The sequence below is a fragment of the Rhinoraja longicauda genome, chromosome 15 (assembly GCF_053455715.1).
Source record: "Rhinoraja longicauda isolate Sanriku21f chromosome 15, sRhiLon1.1, whole genome shotgun sequence".
In the NCBI taxonomy this organism is placed as follows: domain Eukaryota; kingdom Metazoa; phylum Chordata; class Chondrichthyes; order Rajiformes; family Arhynchobatidae; genus Rhinoraja; species Rhinoraja longicauda.
The window spans coordinates 6,773,744-6,799,465 of NC_135967.1; the positions used below are offsets into that span (position 1 = coordinate 6,773,744).

At 46.4% G+C, this 25,722-nt stretch overlaps 1 protein-coding gene across 1 annotated transcript in view; it reads right to left on the bottom strand.

The window, feature by feature from the left end:
• Positions 1-25,722, bottom strand: part of eda2r (ectodysplasin A2 receptor) — a 61,809-nt gene that overhangs the window by 20,816 nt on the left and 15,271 nt on the right. The window contains exons 3-7 of the mRNA XM_078411898.1: positions 17,992-18,102; positions 13,659-13,837; positions 10,936-11,021; positions 1,595-1,759; positions 688-828 (exon numbers count right to left, since the gene is read on the bottom strand). Coding sequence (XP_078268024.1) covers positions 688-828; positions 1,595-1,759; positions 10,936-11,021; positions 13,659-13,837; positions 17,992-18,102 — 682 coding nt within the window. The remainder of the gene's footprint in view (positions 1-687; positions 829-1,594; positions 1,760-10,935; positions 11,022-13,658; positions 13,838-17,991; positions 18,103-25,722) is intronic.

Genomic DNA, 25,722 nt, shown 5'->3' on the forward strand with positions numbered 1-25,722 from the left:
CAGTATCTGTTTGCGTGCAGGCCAGCAGTTGAGAAATGTATGCAACCTAGTTTGGATAAATGCTCAATTATTTCTTCTGTTTGCATGTTATTTGAAATATATGTACATCTCCAGTGATAGCTCAAGCATAATAACCATACAGAATGCTATTGTGCCTCATTGAGAATAAATCCCCATTCATCTTGTGCAAAAATACATTTATATCAATAAATGATTTCATCGTACAAGATTCTAAAAAGGCTTGACACTGTAAATGCCAAGAAGTTGTTTCTTTGCTGGAAAGGCAAAAACCTTGGCGCAGCGTTACATGACCAGGGCTTGAAGAAACATTTCTACACCTATGTCGTGGTGAAGCTTTAGAATTCTCCACAATACAATTCTCATTCTCTGTCATTGAGTTTATTCAAAGCAGAGATTAACCTTGTGGATAAAGAGATCTGGGAAAGGGGCAGAAAATTGGACACGGTCATCATCCATGATTTCAGGCTGGAAAAGTCATAACTTTTAAACTTTTTGTAGCTTTAAAAAAATATTTTAAAATTCACATTTTGGCGCAGGTCAAGGTGGATTTGAGCAATGTTGGAAAAACCCGCATTTATTGTTCCTCTCTTTCCCACCCCCTTAAGGTGGTGTAGGTCACTTTCTTGTACCATTGCAGTCATGTTTTTCCATTCAAGTCCCTCTTACCTGAAGGCTGTGCTGAATTATTCACAACGTTGATATTCCGGCTGCACTTCATCAAAGCTTCTGTGCTTGTGTCACCCATCTGCCCCTCTGAAGATGAAGAGTCCACTCTGACTCTCTCGTTCACTGGAGGCCCCTGGAGTCCTAGAAGGAGAAGTCAGAATGAATGAAATCTGTTTCAGGAGGGACATTGCTAAGATGCATCCAATGGAAACTCTAATATGCACAAACTGAAAGGGAAAGTTTTTTATTTTATTACTTTTGCAGTGACTTTAAGAAGCTTAAGTGAAGAGGTTCAATGTTTTTTAAAGGAGAAAAGACAACCCCATATATAAAATGCCTACGCCACACCTGACAGTCCTATTGCTTTACTTGTAATAAGACATCTTTGAAATGTAGAGGCTGCCCTGCCCATATAACATTCGAGGTCGCCGAAAGCAAGATTAAATGTACAAACAATGAGTAGTGTGGGGCTGGCTTTGAACAGACTCTACATTGTAGATGGTGGGAAGAAGGATTGGCTGCTTCTCTGTCTGAGGGAGGCGTACATTATAAATGGACATCAGCAGAGAGCCCACTCTGCAATGAGGGAACCCATCAGATGTGAAACTGGGACGCGGAGAAATTTGTTCTCTCAGCGGGAGGTAAACCTCTGGAATTTTTTGTGACTTGTGGGGGTGGAGAGCAGACATATACGTGGCGGAGATAGATAAAAGATTGAGGAATTGAGGGCGGCTAGGACAGGCAGGGAAGAGGAGTGGAGGTCAGCGTAGATCGGCCGTGATGATATTGAGTGGTGGGGCAGGCTGGTGGCATACACTACTGTTCCCGAGATGGATGCAGCAGCAAGATGCAAGCAGCTAATGCCAGATCAGATAACTAGCAGCACAAGCAAACTATCCTGCGTTACCATTGCTCTGCTTTTCCGCAATCAGCCGTCTGCAGTAGATGAAGCAGAGAAGAAAGACGGCCAATAGGATTGTTGTCAAGGCACTGCACATCACGGCTACAAGTGCAGTGCCGACTGCAGGAGTGTCAGAGCTCAAAACATGCACCATATTACTTCTGGAGATACCTGTGAAGCAAACAGAATAAGAGGAAATTGTAAGACGGAGAAAGGAATATCCACTGCAGGCATTTTATTCCTGGGTGGAGATCCATCTCAGCACAGCTAGCGAGCAGTTCACCAGCTCGTCACTACCTTGCTCATGGGTGTACTCCTAACAAACTGGACCGTTTTAGGATGTCGAGTGGTACATGGGTGAAGTTCACAAGACTGGAGCTTTTGCAACTGAATTATGAGGCACAGAAATGACAGTGTTTAGTTTAGTTTTATTAGATTAGTTCAGAGAAACAGGAACCATTTCCCCCTGCGAGTCTGCGCCGACCAACGATCCCCATACACTAGCTCGACCCTACACTACGGCCAATTTACACGCTAACCATCGATCACCCTCGCACAAGTTCTATGTTATCCCACTTCCGCTTCCTACACACGAGGGGTGATTTTCGAGGCCAATTAACCTGTGAAACCTCCACATCTCTGGAGTGTGGGAGGAAATCAGAGAACCCAAAGAAAACCTATGTATACACCAGGAGAACATACAAACTCCATGCTGACTGACAGCACCCGTAATCAGGGTTGAAACCAGGTCTCTGGCGCTGTAGGTAGCATCACTACCACTGCGCCACTGGGCGGCCCTTAACTCCCGATTGAGGAGTTAAATATTGGCCTCAACACTTAGACAACAACATTCGTTCTTAGAAATAACACTAGGCTACTTTACTTTTACCAGAGAGAACTGACAAGGAATCAGTTTATCAGCTAACCTCCCCCACCCACCATAAAGATGTCCTACCTTACTTGTGGAATTCTTTGCCACAGAAGGCTGTGGAGGCCAAGGCAGTGGATATATTTAAGGCAGAGATCGATAGGTTCTTGATTAGTGCGGATGTCAGAGGTTATGGGGAGAAGGCAGGAGAATGGGGTTAGGAGGGGGGGAGACAGATCAGCCGTGATTGAATGGCGGAGTAGACTTGACGGGCCGAATGGCCTAATTCCGCTCCTATCACTTATGATCTTATGCAGCATTCCCCGAGTGTGAACCTGGAATCTTTATGCTCAAATCTCAAAGCCAGAACCTTGAGCGAATGCGAGAGCAAATGAACTACAGCTGGCAACATGTAAAAAGAACTGTAATTGATACTATAGTCCAAGAACAGCAGAGCTCTCACTATGCACACATTTTCATCCTGGAAACATCATGTAAACATACGCGAGGTCACATGAATATTCTTCCTGACAGTCTGAGTCACACAACCAAGTTCTGGAGCGAAAAGCAAAAAGAAAAAACCAAACCCACAGAAGCTACAAGTCCGAAGTGTTTTCTGTTTTCGTTAGGAACTGGTATGCTTCAGTAAACAGCAGCAAGGTAGAACACAGTGCATGATTATGCAGTGAACTAACCTTTATTATGATTTGATCATCATTTACAGGTGGGGCCAGCACAACACACCACAAATCATCCTCGACAGACCTGCTAATAGTGAATCTAATGCATTGTGCTTTCTATAATCTCACTCAAGTTTTGACACCATTCTTTCTCCTTAAAGGATTAGAAAGAACACATTTTTGTTCAAGGATTAATGGGGACTTGGAGGCAGAGTCTCTCTTCGCAGTTAAGATACACCTGCAAGTACCACTTGATGGGCTTCGTATCATAAACGCAGGGAAGCGGATTATTTTAGTCTTTCATGGTTACAGAGGCTCACTGGCCAATGCGCACGGTAGCGCAGCGGTAGAGTTGCTGCTTTACAGCGAATGCAGCGCCGGAGACTCAGGTTCGATCCTGACTACGGGTGCTGCACTGTAAGGAGTTTGTACGTTCTCCCCGTGACCTGCGTGGGTTTTCTCCGAGATCTTCGGTTTCCTCCCACACTCCAAAGACGTACAGGAATGTAGGTTAATTGGCTGGGTAAATGTAAAAAATTGTCCCTAGTGGGTGTAGGATAGTGTTAATGTGCGGGGATCACTGGGCGGCGCGGACTTGGAGGGCCGAAAAGGCCTGTTTCCGGCTGTATATATATGATATGATATGATATGATATGCCAAGGCATGAATTGCTATTGGTTAAGAATTCGTTCGCACAATGCATTTTTTTTTCTTGTGGTCGAGTGATTGAAAACAACAAATTTCCCATTTTCCGTGCGCTGACATTTTCCTATCGTGCTACATGGAAAATTCAGACCAGAGGCCCTAAATGTTTTACATTGTATTGTAAGAAAATAACTGCAGATGCTGGTACAAATCGAAGGTATTTATTCACAAAATGCTGGAGTAACTCAGCGGGTCAGGCAGCATCTCGGGAGAGAAGGAATGGGCGACGTTTCGGGTCGAGACCCTTCTTCAGACTGATGTCAGGGGGGCGGGACAAAGGAAGGATATAGGTGGAGATGTCAGCACGCCAGACTACCACAGCACCTCCCTTGTCAGCGGGTTTGATGACTAAGTCAGGGTTGTTGCAGAGTGAGTGGAGGGCTGCATGTTCAGGAGGGGAGAGGTTAGAGTGAATCAGGGGAGTGGAGAATTTGAGGCGGTTAATGTCACGCCGGCAGTTGGAGATGAAAAGTTCTAGTGAGGGTCCGCTGGAGACGGGAGTCTAGTGAGGGAAGTTGGTCAACCGGACAATAATAACCAATTTACATTTACAAGCATTTAAAAACAGTGGAGACAGCAGCTCGCTGTAACTTTGCACCGAGTGTGGGAGATGGGAAGTGAGGAAGATGGTGGTGGGATGATAAAGCACAGGGAGTGTTCAAAGAATCTGCACATCAGACGAGCAACACAGATGGCACAGCTGCCAGAGCCACTGTCTCACAGCGACAGAGATCCAGGTTCGATCCTGACCTCGGGTGCTGTCTGTGAGGAGTTTACACCTGCTCCCTGTGACCATGTGGTTTTCGTCCGGGTGCTCCGGTTTCCCCCTCACATCCCAAGGACAGGCGGGTTTGTAGGTTAATTTGCTTCTGTAAATTGCTTCTGGTGTGCAGGGAGTGGATGAGAAATTGGACTAATAGAGCTGGTGTGAATGGGTGACCAATGGGCGGTGTGGACTCGGTGGGCTGAAGGGCCTGTTTCCATGTTGTGTCCATTGAGGGAGTGCAGCGCAGGTTCACGAGGTTAATTCCCGGGATGGCGGGACTGTCGTATGTTGAAAGACTGGAGCGACTGGGCTTGTATACACTGGAATTTAGAAGGATGAAAGGGGATCTTATTGAAACATAAGATTATTAATGGATTGGACACGCTAGAGGCAGGAAACACATTCCCGATGTTGGGGGAGTCCAGAACCAGGAGCCACAGTTTAAGAATAAGGGGTCGGCCATTTAGAACGGAGATGAGGAAAAACTTTTTCACTCAGAGAGTTGTGAAGCTGTGGAATTCTCTGCCTCAGAAGGCAGTGGAGGCAAATTCCCTGGATGCATTCAAGAGAGAGTTAGATAGAGCTCTTAATGATAGCGGAGTCAGGGGGTATGGGGAGAAGGCAGGAACGAGGTACTGATTTGTGGATAATCAGCCATGATCACGGTGAATGGTGGTGCTGGCTCGAAGGACCGAATGGCCTCCTCCTGCACTTATTGTCTATTGTCTATCTTTAAATTCAACTAAAACCTTGCCCGTGTCTGCAAGTGGAGATCCAGGGAGGGTGCCAGGCTGCAAATAATTATAAGTAGAAAGGCAGGCAGCTTGGTTGGTAAACAGCATCAGATAAGTATCTCTAACATTACAAAGGCTTGATAGTTAAAAGATGTTTGATTGATCTGAAGAAGGGTCTCGACATGAAACATCACCCAATCCTTCTCTCCCGAGATGCTGCCTGACCTGCTGAGTTACTCCAGCATTTTGTGAATAAATACCTTCGATTCGTACCAGCATCTGCAGTTATTTTCTTATACTATTTGATTGATGGAAGTACTGCCAGAGTGTAAAGAGTACACTTTAATTTAGAGAAAAGGAAGAGGTGAAAGGGAAGTTACTGTGAAAGGCACAGTCCTGAATTCTCTCTGTGCAACACAGTAAGCCTGGGATGCTACTAATGTCCAGGGTCAACATGAATGCAGGAAGCTTTCGGCTGCAGTTACAGAGTCTGTGCTCTAGAGCTGGAGTCAATGATCAAAGGCATCGGTGCTGCGGAGGTCTTCAAGGATGTCACCTCTGGAGAGGTAGTTGAGACTGTCCAGGGAGAAAGGGAGCCTCTCCCACCTGCTCCTTGATCAGTACGGGTGTCAGAGGTAATGGGGAGAAGGCAGGAGAATGGGGTTAGATGGGAGAGATAGATCAGACAAGATAGATTGGCGGAGTAGACTTGATGGGCCGAATGGCCTAATTCTACTCCCATCACTCATGACCTGGAACAGGAGACCGCAGGGCAGAGCAGACATCAGCAGAGAGTGTAGGACATCCCATGGAGTAGCGGAGGACACCAACGACTACGCACAGACAGGACTACGGGCCTTCATGGTCACACCAAGAACCCTGCAGTTACAACAACTGGGACTTGAAAATGGCGCCAAACTAGTGACTCTGTACACTGTCTCAGTGTACTACTGCCACACACATGTACTGTAGTTGGGATGCTTATCGAAAATGTATCTGAGTGCTTATAGGTATATTGTTTCTTGTACTGAACTGTGTGCAAAAATGAATTTCACTCTACCTCAGTACAAGTGACAAATAAAGGACCATAGCACATTCCCCCTCTCAAATAGATATTCTGTTCTCGGCCTTATTGAGGGAGATGGCCTCTGAGGAGAGTGGACCAGGAGCCAAGTCTGTAGCACCACGGGTGGGGATGAAGAGGAGTGGGAGTGTCACAGTGAAAGGAGACTCCAGCCTAAAGGGAACCATTTAAGTGCTTCTCCAGCTCCAGCCCTGCCTCTGGGACAGCGTGTTCACTTTCTGGCACTGAGGAAAGAACGGCATGTTGCAGTTGCTGGACATTGTGGAAGGGAAGGTTAAATGCCCATGGTCATGATACATGGTGGTACCAACCATGCAGGAGAAAGGTGGGATGCAATCCTGCAAGCTGAACCATCAGCAGTTAGGAGATAAGAACCTCAATAGGTAGACATCTCTGGGCTAGTCTCAGCATCACGTTGTAGAGGGAACAGAGGCAGAAGGAATGGGGAAAATGAAATAGTGCAGGAGGATGGTTTGCCGAGGCATCTGGGAGAGGTGAGACGAGTGTAAACTGGACAGTTCACGGCCAGCGAGGTCCAGGCCACCATCCATTCTCCATGTCACACTCCGGGTTCACTTGGACCATGCTGGATTGATAGGCTCGGACAGAAGGACCGGTGGACTGCGCTGGTGGAAGGGAATGACCAGCCCCTGCTCGTCCCCAAGGACCAGAGAACCGGAGAGGAGGATGGAGGGAGCCAGCAACAGCAGGCGCAAGATCAAGGGCTAGCAAGAGTGATCGGGGGCTTACTTTCCACGCCCTCAATGTCGGCTGCGAACGGCGCCCCAGGGATACGGTGTGAAGGTGGCTGGGCGAGGAGAGGGACGGCCATTCACTGGATAATCTGGACGTAGGTGGAGGCCCTGCAGCATCCTGGGGCTCGCCTGGATCGGGCCCCGCTCCAGAAGGCCGAGCATGCGGACTAGACTTTGAAAATGGCTCCTAAGCCCCTAACGCTTGCATTAGTACAAAAGTGTGTTTGTGTACACTTTGTATTAATCGGGGATGTGCTTAGGAATGGCAATACTGTACGCAAAAAAAAAAAAAATCACTGTAGATCTATCTGTACATGTAATAATAAAGAGCCATTGAAAGGCGGGTAACCACTGCCCAATGCCCACTCCGTACCCTCATGCCTCATGGCCAGGCATCTCCCATCTCCCTTCGGCCCAACGAGTCCGCACTGACCAGTGATCCCTGCACATTAACACTATCCTACACACACCAGGGACAATTTACATTTGTACCAAGCCAATTAACCTACAAACCTGTACGTCGTTGGAGTGTGGGAGGAAACCAAAGATCTCGGAGAAAACCCACGCGGGTCACGGGGAGAACGTACAAACGCCGTACAGACAACACGTGGAGTCGGGATTGAGCACGGGTCTCTGGCGCGGTGAGGGCAGCAACTCTACCTCTGCGCCACCGTGCCTCCCCAGATCGGCCTTGTTCCTCCCACCAACAGGCGCAGCCTCCGATCCCACTGCTCCACCCCCTGATCTTATCATCTATAGTCGGTGCTACGCCAGCCTCACCCTCTCAACACAACGTACGACTGGGCGGGGAGAATCAAAACTGCACACCTTCCCAAGCAAAACTGTCCTCTCTCCATGACACAACTGGTCATTATCCCATCACGTCAAGCCCTTCCACTCCAACCCTGACAGTGCACTGGAATTTCTGCACCGAGAGAACATGGTTCAGAATCAACATGATCCCAAGCGTCAATTTTGGTAAAAATGATCCTCAATGATAACAGCCTTAAATATTTGCTGTCTGTCTGGGTATTATCTGCTTTACATATATATATATATTTTCTCTTCCACTGTCACATATTATCTCTGGCTGGGAGAGTGACTGTACAACCTGTTCCCAGGCTGCTGCCAATACCTTTCTATTAATAGTCATTGGTGAAACATATGACAGTGGTTTTTCAGCTCCAGCCCGAAGGGTTACGACCTGACCTGTGCTTCACACTCCCCGAAAATAAGTACTGAGATCAGAAGGCAGATGGGCAGGGGGCAACTGTAGACCCAGATCCCATGTTCCACTGTTCTACGACCCAGACTATGTCTCCCAGCACATGATGCCACTGGGCATGGCTGCCAAGTCTCGGCTGAAGTCTCCAAGTGTTCCAAGATGAATTCGCCATGATATCACGGCCAGCCACACAGGGGCTCATTCATTCCTTTTATTTCCTTTCCTCCACTTTCTTTGACAATTTATGCAGTCCCGATATTCCAACCTACCTCATTGTGGACTTTGCACCTTTTCTTATCAGCACTTTATAGAAAAAAATGTTTTTTTGTGTGTACGTATGTGTATGTATGTGTGTGTGTATATATATTATATACTCACACACACACACACACACACACACATATATATATATATATATATATATACATACACATACACAAAAAAAGTTATATATATGCATTTGTGAGTATGTGTATATATATACACACACTGAACTTTTTTTCTCTCTCATTATTATATTGCTTATAGTGTTCTATGATTACATATTCTGTTGTGCTGCTGCAATAAGAATTTCATTGTTTTACCTGGGACCTATGACAATAAAACATTCTTGACTCTTGACTCTAATTCTGCAGTCTGATATTGCACTCTCTGCGCTACCAGTTCTACGTGTATATGACTTGGTCAGACTCATGTACAGCATATCTGCCTGAACAGCACACAAGGTTTTTCACTGTATCGCAGCACACCTAACAATAATACACAAATACCAATTCCAAAACAAGAGTTTAGCATAAAGATACACCATGGAAATAAGCCCTTCAGACCACTGAGCCCACGCCAACCACCTGCTCTCACTAGTTCTATGTTATCCCACTTTCTCATCCACTCCCGACATGTGAGGGGCAGCTTACAGAGGTCTGTTAATCTACAACTCCGCACGTCTTTGGGTTGTGGAAGGAAACGGATGTGGAAACAGGGAGAACGTGCAAACTCCACACAGACAGCACCCGAGTCACGCTCGAACCCGAGTCTCTGGCACTGTGAGGCAGCAGGTCCACCAGCCACTCATAAGGTACGAAAATATTGGAGATCAGATAACAACTCATTTAGTATGGGATTGTTGAATGAGCAATGATGACAAAATGTGCAGGTGAATTGAAAGCACAGATATATCTACTGTTAGGGCTGCCAACCAATTACTCCTCTGGCCTCTATCAAGGACAATGCATTGCTTCATAACATAATAACAGAAGTTAAGCAGGCTCAGGTTTGCTCATTACCTGGATGGGAGATTTCCTGGAAATACCAGGTGCCAACCACTTGCTTAATCCTTTATAAGTGCGGCCCAGTAGCGCAGCTGGCAGTGCTGCTGCTTCATACATCAGAGACCCTGGTTCGATCCTGACTTCGGGTGCTGTCTAGCCTAGTTTATTATTGTCAAGGCACAGTGAAAAGCTTTTTTGTAGCGTGCTACCCAGTCAGCAAAAATACTTTAAAGTCAAGCCGTCCACCATGTTCAGACATAGGATAAAGGGAAATACAGGTTGAAAAGGGTGGAGCAATTATAGTGACTGATGGCAGATTCATTTCTGGCACCAGCACACAAAGAGTTGCCTGATTTTGTCAGCACTGTGTGTGTGGAGTTTGCATGTTCTCCTTGTGACTGTATGGGTTTCTCCCAGGTGCTCTGGTTTCCTCCACATCCCAAAGACGTGCAGGTTTGTAGGTTAATTGGCCACTGTAAATTGTCTGTAGTGTGAAAGGAGAGGATGTGAAAGCAGAATAACATAGAACTAATATGAACCGGTGATCCAGGGCAGCGTGGTGGTGCAGTGGTAGAGCTACTGCCTGACAGAGACAGAGACCTGGGTTCAATCCTGACTACGTCTGTGCGGAGTTCGTACGTTCTCCCCGTGACCTGCCTGGAATTTCTCCGAGATCTTCGGTTTCTCCCACACTCCAAGTGCGTACAGGTTTGTAGGTAAATTGGCTTGGAATAAATGCAAAATTGTCCCTAGTGTGCGGGGATCGTTGGTCGGTTTGAGCTTGGTGGGTAGAGCAGCGGTAGAGTTGCTGCTTTACAGCGAATGCAGCGCCGGAGACTCAGGTTCGATCCTGACTGCGGGTGCTGCACTGTAAGGAGTTTGTACGTTCTCCCCGTGACCTGCGTGGGTTTTCTCCGAGATCTTCGGTTTCCTCCCACACTCCAAAGACGTACAGGTATGTAGGTTAATTGGCTGGGTAAATGTAAAAATTGTCCCTAGTGGGTGTAGGATAGTGTTAATGTACGGGGATCACTGGGCGGCACGGACTTGGAGGGCCGAAAAGGCCTGTTTCCGGCTGTATATATATGATAAGGGCCTGCTTCCGCGCTGCATCTCTAAACTAAACTGAACTAAACAAAACTTTGGTGACATGGACCCAGGGCCTGTTTCCATGCTATATCACAAAACAAAACTAAACTTAACACTAAGGACTGTGCACATTCTCAACTCTGTATAGAATGTGGGGAGGAGTGGGCACTTACACTGGGGTTGATTGGGACCCACTGGATCACTGCAGGGAATACACTCCATGTCCAGTATTCCTCCAAGTCGGGTCTTCCTGTAGAATCTGCAAGAAAAAAGACATAGAAACATAGAAAAATTGGCGCAGGAGTAGGCAGTTGGCCCCTTCGAGCCAGCACCACCATTCAATATGATCATGGATGATCTTCCAAAATCAGTACCCCGTTCTCGCTTTATCCCCATATCCCTTGATTCCTTTAGCCGTAAGAGCTAAATCTAACTCCCTCTTGAAAACATCCAGTGAATTGGCCTCCGCTGCCTTCTGCAGCAGAGAATTCCACAGATTCACAACTCTCTGGGTGAAAAGGTTTTTCCTCATCTCAGTCCTAAATGGCCTACCCCTTATTCTTAAACCGTGACCCCTGGTTCTGGACTCCCCCAATATCGGGAACATTTTTCCTGCATCTAGCCTGTCCAATTCTTTAAGAATTTTATGTGTTTCTATAAGATCTTCTCTCCTCCTAATTTCCAGTGAATACAAGCCCAGTCAACCCATTCTTTCATCATATGTCAGTCCCGCCATCCCGGGAATTAACCTGGTGAACCTACACTGTACTTCCACAATAGCAATAATATCCTTCCTCAAATTAGGAGACCAAAATTGCACACAATACTCCAGGTGCGGTCTCACCAGGGCCCTGTACAACTGCAGTAGATCTGCTTGCTGCTAAACGCCAATCCTCTCACAATGAAGGCCAACATGCCATTAGCTTTCTTCACTGCCTGCTGTACCTGCATGCTTACTTTCAGTGACTGATGTATAAGCACACCCAGGTTTCGTCGCACCTCCCCTTTTCCTAATCTGACACCATTCAGATAATAATCTGTCTTCCTGTTCTAGCCACCAAAGTGGACAACCTCACATTTATCCACATTATACTGCATCTGCCGTGCATCTGCCCACTCACCCAACCTATCCAAATCACCCTGCAGCCTCATAGCATCCTCCTCGCAGCTCACACTGCCACCCAGCTTTGTGTCATCCACAAACTTGGAGATGTCACATTTAATTCCCTTGTCTAAATCGTTAATATATATTGTAAATACCTGGGGTCCCAGCACCGAGCCTTGCGGCACCCCACTGATCACTGCCTGCCATTCTGAAAAGGACCCATTAATTCCTCCTCTTTGCTTCCTGTCTGTCAACTAGTTTTCTATCAATGTCAATATCCTACTCCCAATACCATGTGCTCTAATCTTCAGTAATCCCTTTTGTCCTTATCCTTCTATACATTGCCCACTCAGATGGTATGTAAACACCTCTTAAATGTAGTGATTGTATCTGACCCCACTGCCCCTTCCTGTAGTAAGATCCAGTTATCAATTCATCTATGTTGAAATTAATCTCCTCGCATCCCCTTTAAAACTTGTTTCTCTTACATTACACCTACCCCCTCTTGTTTTTGATATCACAAGCATGAGAAAAAATTCTGATTATCTACCCACTCTATGACTATTATGATGTTGTTTACCTCTGCCAGGTCAGCCCTCAGCCTCCTACACTTCAGGGAAAACACAAGGGCATCAGTATATAGGAGCAGGACTGGGCCACTCTTGCCCTTCAAGCCCGTCCTGCCCTTTAATATGGCGGCACACCTCTAGATTTGCTGTCTTACAGCGCCAGAGACCCAGGTTCAATCCTGACTATGGGTGCTGTCTGTACGGAGTTTGAACGTTCTCCCTGTGACCACGTGAGTTTTCTCCAGGTGTTCCGGTTACCTCCCACAATCCAAAGGCATACAGGTTTGTAGGTTAACTGGCTTTGGTAACGTTGTAAATTGTCCCTCGTGTGTAGGATAGCGCTAGCGCATAGGGTCAGCACGGGTTCAGTGGGCCGAAAGGCCTGTTTCCACGCTGCATCTCTAAGGCCTCAATCTATGCTGGCCTCAACTCATCTTCAGTTACATTTTCACAATTCCTCAATCCTTTAAATGTCTATCTATTTCCACCTCAAATATATCTAATGATCCAGCCTCTGCCACTCTCCAGGACAGAATATTTCAGGGAGAGAAAACTTCCCTGCACCTCAGTTTTAAATGACCGGCTGCTTAGTTCGTAGCAATGACCCGTTGTTCATGGAAACATCTCCACATCTACCATCATACATGTTTGAGTAAGGGTGGAAGGCAAAGCTGGTAGGGTCAGAAAACCTTGAACGATAATGGATGTTGAAGGTTCTCAGGAAGAAAATATAATTGCACGGCACACAAAGCCAACGAGGATTCTGGGAATCTTTTGCGGAAAGCAGAGTGTAATAGAGAACTTAAAGAATTTAAGGGCAAAGAGGAGACTCAAAATGTCCTTAGTAGGTAAGATTAAGGAAAATCAGGAACAAGAGGGTAACCAGGGAAATGACTAGGTCTCCTTAGACACCAAATGAATAATCTATGTGTGGAGTTAGTGTGGACAAGGTCCAAAATGGATACTTCCTTATCTCTATTCATCACGGAGAAGCACATGGTAGATGGTGAGTTCAGGTTGGCCAGATGAATAATCTGGAGCAGGTCAGTGTTGGTTTGCATAAGAATTGATGAAGCCCCAAGCATGAGAAACCCTTACTGGAACATGCTGGTCTTGAACTCTTACCATCTACTTTTGACAACTGTTTTGGCCAACGTTAGTGACCCAGGCAACATGAAGTTCAAGGAATGGTGTGCTAGATGGCCTCTGTGCCCACACTTACCCTGGCAAGCATTTCCCGCACACGGCATTGCGAGACACGGTGCAATTCATTTCCAGAAACCGGTTCACCAGGGGGCAAGCGAGACACCGCTTGCATTTCTGTGGCCCCCAAGCATCCTTGTACCTGTTGGGTCTGCAGGGCACGCACTCAGCATCAGCCCCAACTCCAAAGCCGCAGTCCTGCAACAATAGGTCGACAGTCGTGGAACGGTAATAACATGGGTTAAGGTCATCGAGCACGTTAACAGGGCCATCCCTCAACTTGTTGACTCATGCAGACCAAGATGCCCAACTTAAGCTAGCCCCATCTATCCGTGTTTGCCCCATATCCCTCAAAACCTTTCCTAACCGATGGTCTTATGGTCATTCAGCCCATTGACCCGTGGAGGATCTGCGCTTGTCCAACCCCCCACACTCGCCTCGCAACTCTGCAATTTTTTTTTCTCTTTTCAAATCTTGTCAATAGACAATAGACAATAGGTGCAGGAGGAGGCCATTCAGGCCTTCGAGCCAGCACCGCCATTCAATGTGGCTGATCATTCTCAATCAGTACCCCGTTCCTGCCTTCTCCCCATACCCCCTGACTCCGCTATCCTTAAGAGCTCTATCTAGCTCTCTCTTGAATGCATTCAGAGAATTGGCCTCCACTGCCTTCTGAGGCAGAGAATTCCACAGATTTACAACTCTCTGACTGAAAAAGTTTTTCCTCAGTTCTAAATGGCCTACTCCTTATTCTCAAACTGTGGCCCCTTGTTCTGGACTCCCCCAACATTGGGAACATGTTTCCTGCCTCTAACGTGTCCAACCCCTTAATAATCTTATACGTTTCGATAAGATCTCCTCTCATCCTTCTAAATTCCAGTGTATACAAGCCTAGTCGCTCCCGTCTTTCAACATACGACAGTCCCGCCATTCCGGGAATTAACCTAGTAAATCTACGCTGCACGCCATCAATAGCAAGAATTGTCCATTTTTGAAATCCAGAAATGCATCAGCTCCCCTACACCCCCTCCCAGTGTCTTCCATATCCTAGGAAACATGGAACTGCAGATGCTTGAAAGACACTAAATACTGGAGTTAACTCAGCAGGTCAGGCAGCATCCCTGGAGAGCATGGATAGGTGATGTTTCAGTTTAAGAATCTTATTCAGACTAGCCTGACGAGGGGTCCTGACACAAAATGTCACCAATCCCATGTTCTCTGGGGATGCTGCTTGACCCGCTGAGTTACTTCCTTCCATATCTAACTGCTGATTGCATCAAAAACGTTTAATCTCATATCTTTTATGGTTCCTTTGCCGATTGCATTCATTCTGTGTCCTCTGGTTTTTGATCCTTCTGTTTTCTCCTAATCCGCTCTCCCTTGACTCTTCATAACTTTAAATACCTTGGTTGGATCTCCTTCCTACCTCCTCTGTTCCAAGGAGAAAAACCCAACTTTTTCCAATCTAACTACATGAATAAGTCCTTCCACCCTGGAATAATTCTAATAAATCTTTTCTGCACCTTCTCTGAGGCCTCTGAGCATTTAGTTTAGATATACAGAGTAGAAATAGGCCTTTTGATCCACCGAGTCCACATCGATCATCGATCACCTTGTACACTAGCACAATCAGAATCAGAATAACCTTTATTGGCATCCAAAAAAAACAAGTCTTTTGGACGAGATTTCGTCACCCAAAGTCCAACAGTAAGAGCAATAAAATAAGCAGTTACACACACAACCACAAACCAACACACACAAAAAAAAAAAAGAAACATCCATCACAGTGAGTCTCCTCCAGTCACCTCCTCACTGTGATGGAAGGCCAGAATGTCTTTTCTCTTCCCCTGCCGTCTTCTCCCGCGGTCAGGCTGTTGAAGTTGCCACGTTCCAGGCCGCGCCGGACACACTAGGGACAAATACTATATTTACCAAAGTCAATTAACCCTACAAACCTACACATCTTTGTAGTGTGGGAGGAAACAGAGCACCTGAAGAAAACCCACACGGTCACAGAGAGAACGTACAAACTCCACACAGACAGCACCCGAGGTCAGGATCAAAGCCAGGTCTTTGGCGCTGTAAGGCAGCAACTCTACCGCTGTGCCACTGTGACGCCCTAAAGAAAAGGTTTTTCCTAAAGTAAACTTGGTAAGCAAATCAGAAGATCTGGAACTTGAGGGAATCCACACTCTCACAGAGAAGGCAGCAATTGAAGAAGTGTTGATTAGAAGCAGACTTCTGGGTGGAGTCCATCCTTCTAGGATGATTGTACGTATTTTGTATTCACTGCACATCAACATAGAGAGAACGGAAGGCCCTTTCTTCCTGGGCCCAGGCTCTCAATAAGCGCCATCCCAATTGAAACACCAACTGAAACACAGAAGCAATCCTTTGGTGCTCAAGCCATAGTCCTTCCAAATGTGCTGGAAACACCATCAGGCCATTTGCACTGTTGTAAAACAGAAGCAAGTGCTCAATACATGCAATGCACCAAAACGTCCACACAGTGCACAGATTCAACAGCTGCAAAGTCAGCAACAACTCTCTGTGAGGATCTACAATCAGGTGGCCCCTGCTTCACATGATCTCACTGGTCAAGTCAGTGCTTCCTCTCCTCAAGGAGATGTTCATCCAGCATCCCTCATCATCGGCGATCACTCGAAGCGACTATGACTGTCCTCTTGGGAGGACGCCCGTGCGTGACTTTGTTTAACGTGGGGAGACGGGTGCACAGACAGCCACCACACGGTCCTTGACAGATCTGAGTCAGGATCCAGTGGCATGGAGACCAAGACGACCGGGGACCCTTTTCTGCTGCAGCCTTCATCCATCTACCTTCCCAGCCGTTGTGACGCTCCACTGGAGTCAGCCGTCATCCTCCGCCTGTTCCACCGTTGAGGTCTTGGTTGGATTGCTCTTTGTCAGGGACCTCCCCCTCGACCTTACCGCCATGGGTGACCCTACCAGGAGCGTAGCTCCAGACGGCATCGCTCTCAGGACCACACAAGCTTCTCCACCACGACAAGGTGACAATCCACGGAGGAGCCAGCATCTGTGCAACATGGCCACACACCAAAATACTTCAAGAAAATTCTCATTGCAGCACCTCCGTAACACAGCAAGCACCTGGCCGCTGAGAAGAAACCATCCCTGAACTTGGAGGTTTGCTTTTTCAAACTTTTGTAGATCTTGCATGTTGGGAGAGGGGAGAACATGCATAGGGTGGTCATGGTGGCGCAGCGGTAGAGTTGCTGCCTTACAGCGAATGCAGCGCCGGAGACCCGGGTTCGATCCCGACTATTGTTGCTGTTCGTACGGAGTTTGTACGTTCTCCCCATGGCCTGCGCGGGTTTTCTCCGAGATCTTCGGTTTCCTCCCACACTCCAAAGACTTACAGGTTTGTAGGTTAATTGTCTTGGTATAAATGTAAAAATTGTCCCTAGTGGGTGTAGGATAGTGTTAATGTGTGGGGATCGCTGGTCGGCGCCGACCCGGTGGGCCGAAGGGCCTGTTTCCGCGCTGTATCACTAAACTAAATTAATAGAAGGAGTGACTGGGGTGAGACTGGCCCTTGATTGTGCTGGGGACCTTGCAGAGGCAGCGTGAGGCGTAGATGGAGTCAATGCAAGGGGGGTTGGTTTGCGTGATGGTCTGGGCTACATGCATGATCTCACAGGTCAAGTCTGTGCTTCATTTCATATCATCATATCATATATATACAGCCGGAAACAGGCCTTTTCGGCCCTCCAAGTCCTCAAGGAAATGTTCACCCGGCATCTCTATAATATGGCCAGGCACCAAAATACATCAAGGAAGTTCTTATTGCAGCACCTCCATAACGTAGGCAAACCTCCAGCCACTTCAAGGATATTCTGCCATGGCACCTGTTTATATTGGGTCAGAGGACATGATGCCATCTGACCCACTGAGTTACACCATCACTTTGTGCCTTTTTTTTCCTAAACCAGCATCTGAAGTTCCTTGTGTCACCAAATTATATTATAGGCTCTTAGAAAAGCTTTCGAATCCTTCAGCTCAAAGCACTAAAAGACAGATGATTTACTCCAGGGGATTCTCTCAGTATCCATCGTTCAGGCTTCAGAGACAGAAATAGAGTTAGCAGTTCAAGCCAATGACCTTTTACCAGAATTGATAACAGCAAACATTTGAAATGATTGACCTGAATTTTTTTCACTGCTTATCTCTCTCTCTCCACTTGCAGTCTGACCCTGTGAGCATTGCGGGCATTTTCTATTCTTTGTTTTAGACTTCCAGTTTCTGCAGTGTTTGTTTGCGTCCCGTGCAGAGTGGACTGACTGACTGCTGGCTCCCTCCACACAGTTGCATACCTTTGTCAGTTCCAGTCCAGGTCCGCACTCTTTGCAGAGTTTGCAGTTTCCATCGACGTCCAGAAACTCATTCTCCCGACAATTGCCCGCGCTGGCAAAGACATTGGGTCGCTGGAGGAGAAGTCAGAAAAGATCAATTGTGGATGCATGACTTTCCACAGTTATATAGGTACTTCCTTGGCACACAGCCAGAACTCCTGAGGCAAGAGTCTGATTTTTTTTTAAACCCAAAGAAACAATGTTGTTTTAACACTTTACACCGGAACTGTATATTAAATAAAATTGGAAAAATTCTTTGAGCAGACGACAGCTCCAATTAGAAAAATATGGAGAAATACTGGCAGCTTTGATACTGTGTGGAAAATATAAGCAATATTGACAAGACCTCAACGGAATAAGGCTCGTTAACTAAAAGTCTAACTAAATAGAAACAGAGAAAATAGGTGCAGGAGGAGGCCATTCGGCCCTTCGAGCCAGCACCACCATTCATTGTGATCATGGCTGATCGTCCCCAATCAGTAACCCGTGCCTGCCTTCTCCCCATATTCCTTGATTCCACTAGCCCCTAGAGCTCTATCTAACTCCCCCTTAAATCCATCCAGTGATTTGGCCTCCACTGCCCTCTGTCGCAGAGAATTCCACAAATTCACAACTCTCTGGGTGAAAATGTTCCTTCTCACCTCAGTTTTAAATGGCCTCCCCTTTATTCTAAGTCTGTGGCCCCTGGTTCTGGACTTGCCCAACATTGGGAACATTTTTCCTGCCTCTAGCTTGTCCAGTCCTTTTATGATTTTATATGTTTCTATGAGATCCCCTCTCATCTTCTAAACTCCATTGAATACAAGCCTGGTCTTTTCAATCTTTCCTCATATGACAGTCCCGCCATCCCAGGGATCAATCTCGTGAACCTACGTTGCACTGCCTCAATTACAAGGATGTCCTTCCTCAAATTAGGAGAGGGGACGGACTCAAATATAGCTGTCCTATCGATCAATTTAGGGAAATATAACAATTCAGGCCTGGGCCTATCGTGATGCATACATTTCCAGCTCCAATAGGATATTTTGGCAAGGTTGAGAATTCAAATGAAACTTATGATCCAATTTTAAATTTATGTGCTTAACAGGAACTCTATGCACCAGGAAGATCAAAATGACAACCAGATGTCGATGTGTCTCTGTCATCACGAAACAACAACCCCCTGCCCCAACCCTGCCACGTTCAATCACAAGTCAAGACCAGCGATGACAGCTCCATTTATAACACAGAGGGGCAGTTAATGGACTGACAGCCAAGTTCCAGACCATTGATCCAGATAAAGGACTGCGTGTCCCTCCAATGGCACCGGAGGGAATTCAATTCAAGTAGTGAAGTTTGCAGACCACATGGGACCTCTGATGCGGAAACCACGTGGGAGCTCGCACACGGACAGCGGTCTGGCCTGCGGAAACGGCTGCGTACGAGACGGTTATCGAGACTGCTGGGATGTGCAACTCCAGCACCGGAGAACTGCGTTCCATCCTGACTACGGTCGTCTGTACGTTCTCCCCGTGACCGCGTGGGTTTTCTCCAAGGTCTGCGGTTTCCTCCCACACTCCAAAGATGTGCAGGTTTGTAGGTCAATTGGTTTGGTGTAAATGTAAATTGTCCCCCGTGTGCGTGTGGACAGTGCGGCGATCGCCGGTCAGTGCGGACTCAGTGGGCCGAAGGGCCTGTTTCCGCGCTGTATCTCTAAACTAAACTAATTGCCCTACACAAGTGCACGTTTGCACAAGTCACCTATTACGTAAGGTGGGGAGTGCATGTATTGCAAAGCATGGACGCACTGGGTTGGCACTAAAATCCATCTTGTCCTTCAGGAAAGGAAATCTGCTTTCCTTCCCAAGCCAGACCTGTGATCCAGTCCCACCGATATGCGTAACTCTTAATCAGCCTCCTCAGCTCAGAGGGGCCGAGAGATGGACAATACTTTGAAGTCCTCTCCCATAAGTCATCAAAGGAATCAATAACATTGTGCTTGTTCCTTCCTTTGTAAATGTCAGTTTACATTTGGAGAGTTATGGGTCAGAGATTTTTTTGCACTTTAATTCAGCAGATACAGTTTCCTCTGAAGGTAATAACTGACCTCAACACATGGGAGAAGTTGTTTCAGGCATTGATTTTGTGATTCACCGGTTCAACGCACAGCCAACACATTATAGATTTAGAATGATCGTGTCCCACACTTAACCATATACATTTAGGGATCTACTGCCCATTACTCCCAACTCAATTCCAGCTAGGTTGCAATAATCCCTATCATGGGCATGAGAAAGAAATGAGCAATATGCTGGAGATAACATTTTAGCAGATCCTTCTTTGGGAAGACCATACAGAGAGTCATCATGCTCCAGCGTTATCTTGCACAATCGCATCCAAACCCATCCCTAAACTCCTGGACATGGGACCCAGCACGTCCCTCAGCCAATGGATCCTCAACTTTCTGACCCACAGAACACAGGCAGTGAGGCTAGGTGATAAAACCTCCTCCACAATAATCCCCAATGCCAATGCCCCACAAGGCTGTGTTCTCAGTCCCCTACTATTTTCCTTTTACATTCACAACCACACGGCCCAATTTGGCTCTGAGTCCATCTACAAGTTTGCAAACGACAACACTGTGGTGGACCAGATCACGAAGAATGACAAGGAGAATGAGAGAGATAAAGAGAGAGATAAAGAGAGAGAGAAAGAGAGAGAGAAAGAGAGAGAGAAAGAGGGAAAGAGATAGAGAGAGAGAGAAAGAGAGAGAAAGAGAGAGAGAGAGAGAGAGAAAGAGAGAGAAAGAGAGATAGATAGAGAGAGAGAGAGAGAGAGAGAGAGAGAGAGAGAGAGAGAGAGAGAGAGAGAGAGAGAGAGAGAGAGAGAGAGACAGAAAGAGAAACAGAAAAAGAGAAAAAGGGAAAGAGAAAAAGAGAAACAGAAAAAGAGAAAGAGAGAAAGAGAAAAAAAAAAGAGAGAGAGAGAGAGAGAGAGAGAGAGAGAGAGAGAGAGAGAGAGAGAGAGAGAAAAAGAGAGAGAGAGAGAAAGAAAACTAGTATGACAGTGTCAGGACAATAACTACTCCATCAGTATCAGCAAGATGAAGGAGCTAGTTACTGATTTCAAGCATGATGGAGTACATGCCCCAGGCTGCATCAATGGTGCTGGAGTGGAGATGGTTGAAAGTTTCAAGTTCCTCGGCATCAATATTAACAATCTGTCGTGGACAAACCGCGATGATGCAACAGCCGGGAAGGCAGACCGACACCTCTACTTCCTTGGGAGACTGAGGACCATCGGCATGCCTCCACCACCGCTTGCAAACCTCTGCACAAATGGACCACAGTCGGCATACTGACAGGTCTGTGGAATTCTCTGCCTCAGAGGGCAGTGGGCGCCAATTCTCTGAATACATTCAAGAGAGAGCTAGATAGAGCTCTTAAGGATAGCGGAGTCAGGGGGTATGGGGAGAAGGCAGGAACGGGGTACTGATTGTGAATGATCAGCCATGATCACATTGAATGGCGGTGCTGGCTCGAAGGGCCGAATGGCCTCCTCCTGCACCTATTGTCTATTGTTGCATCACAGCTTGGTTTGGGAACTGCTCTACCCAAGACTGGACGCATACAAGTAAAAAACCTAAACCTAACGATTGTGTGGGGCACTAAAGTAACAGGAGGCATTTCTTTCCGTAGATTGGGCCCAGGACCAGGTTTACTGGCAGCAACGGTGGCACAGCTGATCCGTTTGGATAGCCGGCAAAGCAAGGCCTTTCATTGTGCCTCGGTACACATGGCAATAATAAACCTAAAGGGGTCCAAATTGTCTGTGGCATTGCTAATGCACGAGATCAAACTTCACTGCAGAATTTGCCCCTACAGTATGGCAGCTGGGTTGATGCCTGTGAGTAGGCAATGCTTGGTTTGGTCCAATATAGAAGGATTGCAGAAGGAATCCATACTCGCTGGAATTTAGAAGACTGAGGGGGGATCTTATTGAAACATATAAAATTCTTAAGGGGTTGGACAGGCTAGATGCGGGAAGATTGTTCCCGATGTTGGGGAAGTCCAGAACCAGGGGGTCACAGCTTAAGGATAAGGGGGAAGTCTTTTAGGACCGAGATGAGAAAACATTTCTTCACACAGAGAGTGGTCAATCTGTGGAATTCTCTGCCACAGAAGGTAGTTGAGGCCAGTTCATTGGCTATATTTAAGAGGGAGTTAGATGTGGCCCTTGTGGCTAAAGGGATCAGGGGGTATGGAGAGAAGGCAGGTACAGGTTACTGAGCTGGATGATCAGCCATGATCATATTGAATGGCGGTGCAGGCTCGAAGGGCCGAATGGCCTACTCCTGCACCTATTTTCTATGTTTCTATGAAAAGAAGTCAGAAGAGGTGGCTCAGGTCACCGGGCTGGGAAAGATGGTGATGATGGGGAGACACTGTGAGTGGTGCTCTCATCACCTCAGTATGCAGCACCATCAGCATGGCAGCGTGGAGCTATTGTAGAAGAACTGGGCGCTGGGAACTACATTATGAGTTGGGGCAACAGAAGCAAAAAGGTTTATGTGGACCATTTAACTCAAGAGTCAGTCATACCGCACAGAAACAGGCCCTTTGGCCCAACTTCCCGCATTGACCAGCATGCCCCATCGACACTAGTGGTACTTGCCTCAACAACTCCTCTGGCAGCTTGTTCCATATACCTATCCCCCTTTGTGTAGAAAGGTTGCCCCTCGGGTTCCTATTAAATCTTCCTCCTCCTCACCTTAAACATATATCCTCTGGTTCTTGATTTCCCTACTCTGGGAAAAAGATTGTCCATTTACCCAATCTATTCCTCTTGTGATCTTACACAACGCTAGAAGGTCACCCATCATCCTCCTGCACTCCAAGGAATAAAGTCCTAGCCTGCTCAACCTCTCAGTACAGCTCAGGCCCTCGAGTCCTGGCAACATCCTCGTAAATCTTCTCTGCACCCCTTCCAGCTTAACAACATCTTTCCTATAACAGGGTGACTAAGATTGAACAATACTCTAAATGTGGCCTCACCAATGTCTTGTACAACTGCAACATGACCTCTCAACTGGTGTACATGATTCTCAAGAAGATGGTAATCAAGAACATGTTCTGGAAGAACAGAATTTGCTGAAGAAGGGTCTCGACCCGAAACGTCATCTATTCCTTTTCTCCAAAGATTCTGCCTGACCTGCTGAGTTTGTGTTACTCGCTATCACCTTTCCCCACAGCCAACAATAGACCACTGTGGGCTCCACCTCTCCTTGATCATTGTTGCTGGCTTTTATCCATCTTTTTGCATGTCATTAATTTGTTCCATATCTCTAGGTTCCCACTCCCCTGACTCTCAGTCTGAAGAAGGGTCTTGACCCAAAACATCACCTGTTCCTTTACTCCAGAGATGCTGCCTGATCCACTGAGTTACTCCAGCTTTTTGTGTCTATTTACTTTGTACCATTGGTCCTGATATACAGTTGTTGCTGGGTGGGAGCCACTGAGCTGGTTGGGAACCCTCACTGAGTAGATCACAGCCTACAAGAGGAGGTGATGTCCCAGAATTGAAAGCTTCCGGAGTGAATGCGGGGGATAAATCGTCCACCATTGTGGTTGAGTAAATCTTAGAAGAAAACAATTTCAACTGTGTATACAGGAGATGTTATACAATATGTTAAATATTTGTACTGGTTGAAATTATTTATGCTTTGAGTGGGTTTGTTTTTTTCTAAAATGGAAGCATTGAAGGATATATGGGTACTTTGAAGAGCCATGTCTACCATGTACCACGGCCTACGCGATCTCCCAGTCGCCAAACACTTTAACTCCCCCTCACGTTCCCACATTGACCTTTCTGTCCTGGGCCTTCTCCACTGTCAAGAGTGAGGCCAAATACAAATTGGAGGAACAGCACCTCATATTTAGCTTGGGCAGCTTCCAGCCCAGCGGTATGAATATTAAATTCTCTAGCTTCAAGTAACCCTTGCCCACCCTGGTCGTCAGACTAGTTTCACTGTCATCCTGCTGAGTTTCACTGTTTGTGTTACTCGCTATCACCTTTCCCCACAGCCAACAATAGACCACTGTGGGCTCCACCTCTCCTTGATCATTGTTGCTGGCTTTTATCCATCTTTTCGCATGTCATTAATTTGTTTTATGTACCTTTTCATATCTCTCGGTTCCCACTCCCCTGACTCTAAGTCTGAAGAAGGGTCTTGGCCCAAAACATCACCTGTTCCTTTACTCCAGAGATGCTGCCTGATCCACCGAGTTACTCCAGCTTTTTGTGTTTACCTTTGGCACGATGCATTGTTGTATTAGACACCGCTGCTTGGTTGAGAGTTACTACCATCAATGAAGAATGTTCCATTGCTAGCTCTCCGTTTGTTATTTGTCTTTGCAAGCAACAACATGAATAGGCTTACAGACACTGCAGGATCGTTCTACAAAGACTAGTTCATGCTATTGACTGTATTGTAGTGGGCTGGAAGGGTGATCATTCAGCTCATACACTGACAGGCGCCGTCTCTGCAAATACTAATGTTAGCTTTTAGTTTTACTTTAGTTTATTGTCACGTGTACCGAGGCACAGTGAAAAGTCTTTGTTGCGTGCTAACCGGTCAGCGGAAAGACAATACATGATTACAATCAAGCTACCCAAAGTGTGCAGATACATGAGAGTGGGAATAACTTAAATGATGTTTGGTGCAAGATAAAGTCCAGTAAAGTCCGATCGAAAATACTCTGAGGATCCTCAATGAGGTAGATAGTAGTTCAGGACTACCGTCTCATTGTTGGGAGGGTGGATCAGATACCTGATAACAGCTGGGAAGAAACTGTCCCTGAATCTGGAGGTGTGTGTTTTCAGGTATTCCCCAGCCAATTTACACCCAGGTCACATTTGTCTTACCTGCACTATATCCTACCAGTTCTATGGCTTAGCAATGGAATACAATCCCCAAAGTTTAGATGTAGACAAAGATTGGCTCCAGCTGTTACCGGGGCAGTTGTTCAAAGTTATTTTTGCTTCACGCCACTGTAAAATTTTGAGCGAACTTTACTGATGATTTACTAAGAAGAATTGGCACTCAGTATCCCATCTTTTGCGCTCTTCGCAGTTTTATGCTTGATGGAACGTCTTCTCTTTTAGTGCTTACAGTCTGATTTTACTCCTGGGGATTGTGAGCTTACAACCCATCTGTTCTCCCCATTTTAAATCCTGGATCTTTGGGGTCATCCAGCGCACTTGTCACAGATGCTGGGGCCAGTCCTTGTCTATATTTAAACGTTGTGGATTGTGTTCCATTGCTAAACCTTGTCAGTAGTACGATATAGTACAGGTATAAATAAAATGAGGCCTGGGTGTAACATGGCTGGGGAATACTTGGATTGCCATCCCCTACCAAGAGATACAAGAAACTGAAGATGCTGGAATCTGGGGAACACAAAGTGCTAATATAACTCAGCGGCTCAGGCAGCATCTCTGGAGAACACGGATATCCAAAAAGTTGCCAATCCATGTCCTCTAGAGATGCTGCTTGACCCACTGAGTCACTGTAGCACTTTGTATTCTCAGCCCAAATCAAGTGGTACTGGTGTTATATTTAGGTTTAGGTTTATTTTAGTCATGTGTGCCAAGGTACAGTGAAAAGCTTTGCTTTGCAAGCTATCCGATCCGATATTAAACATAAATACAAAC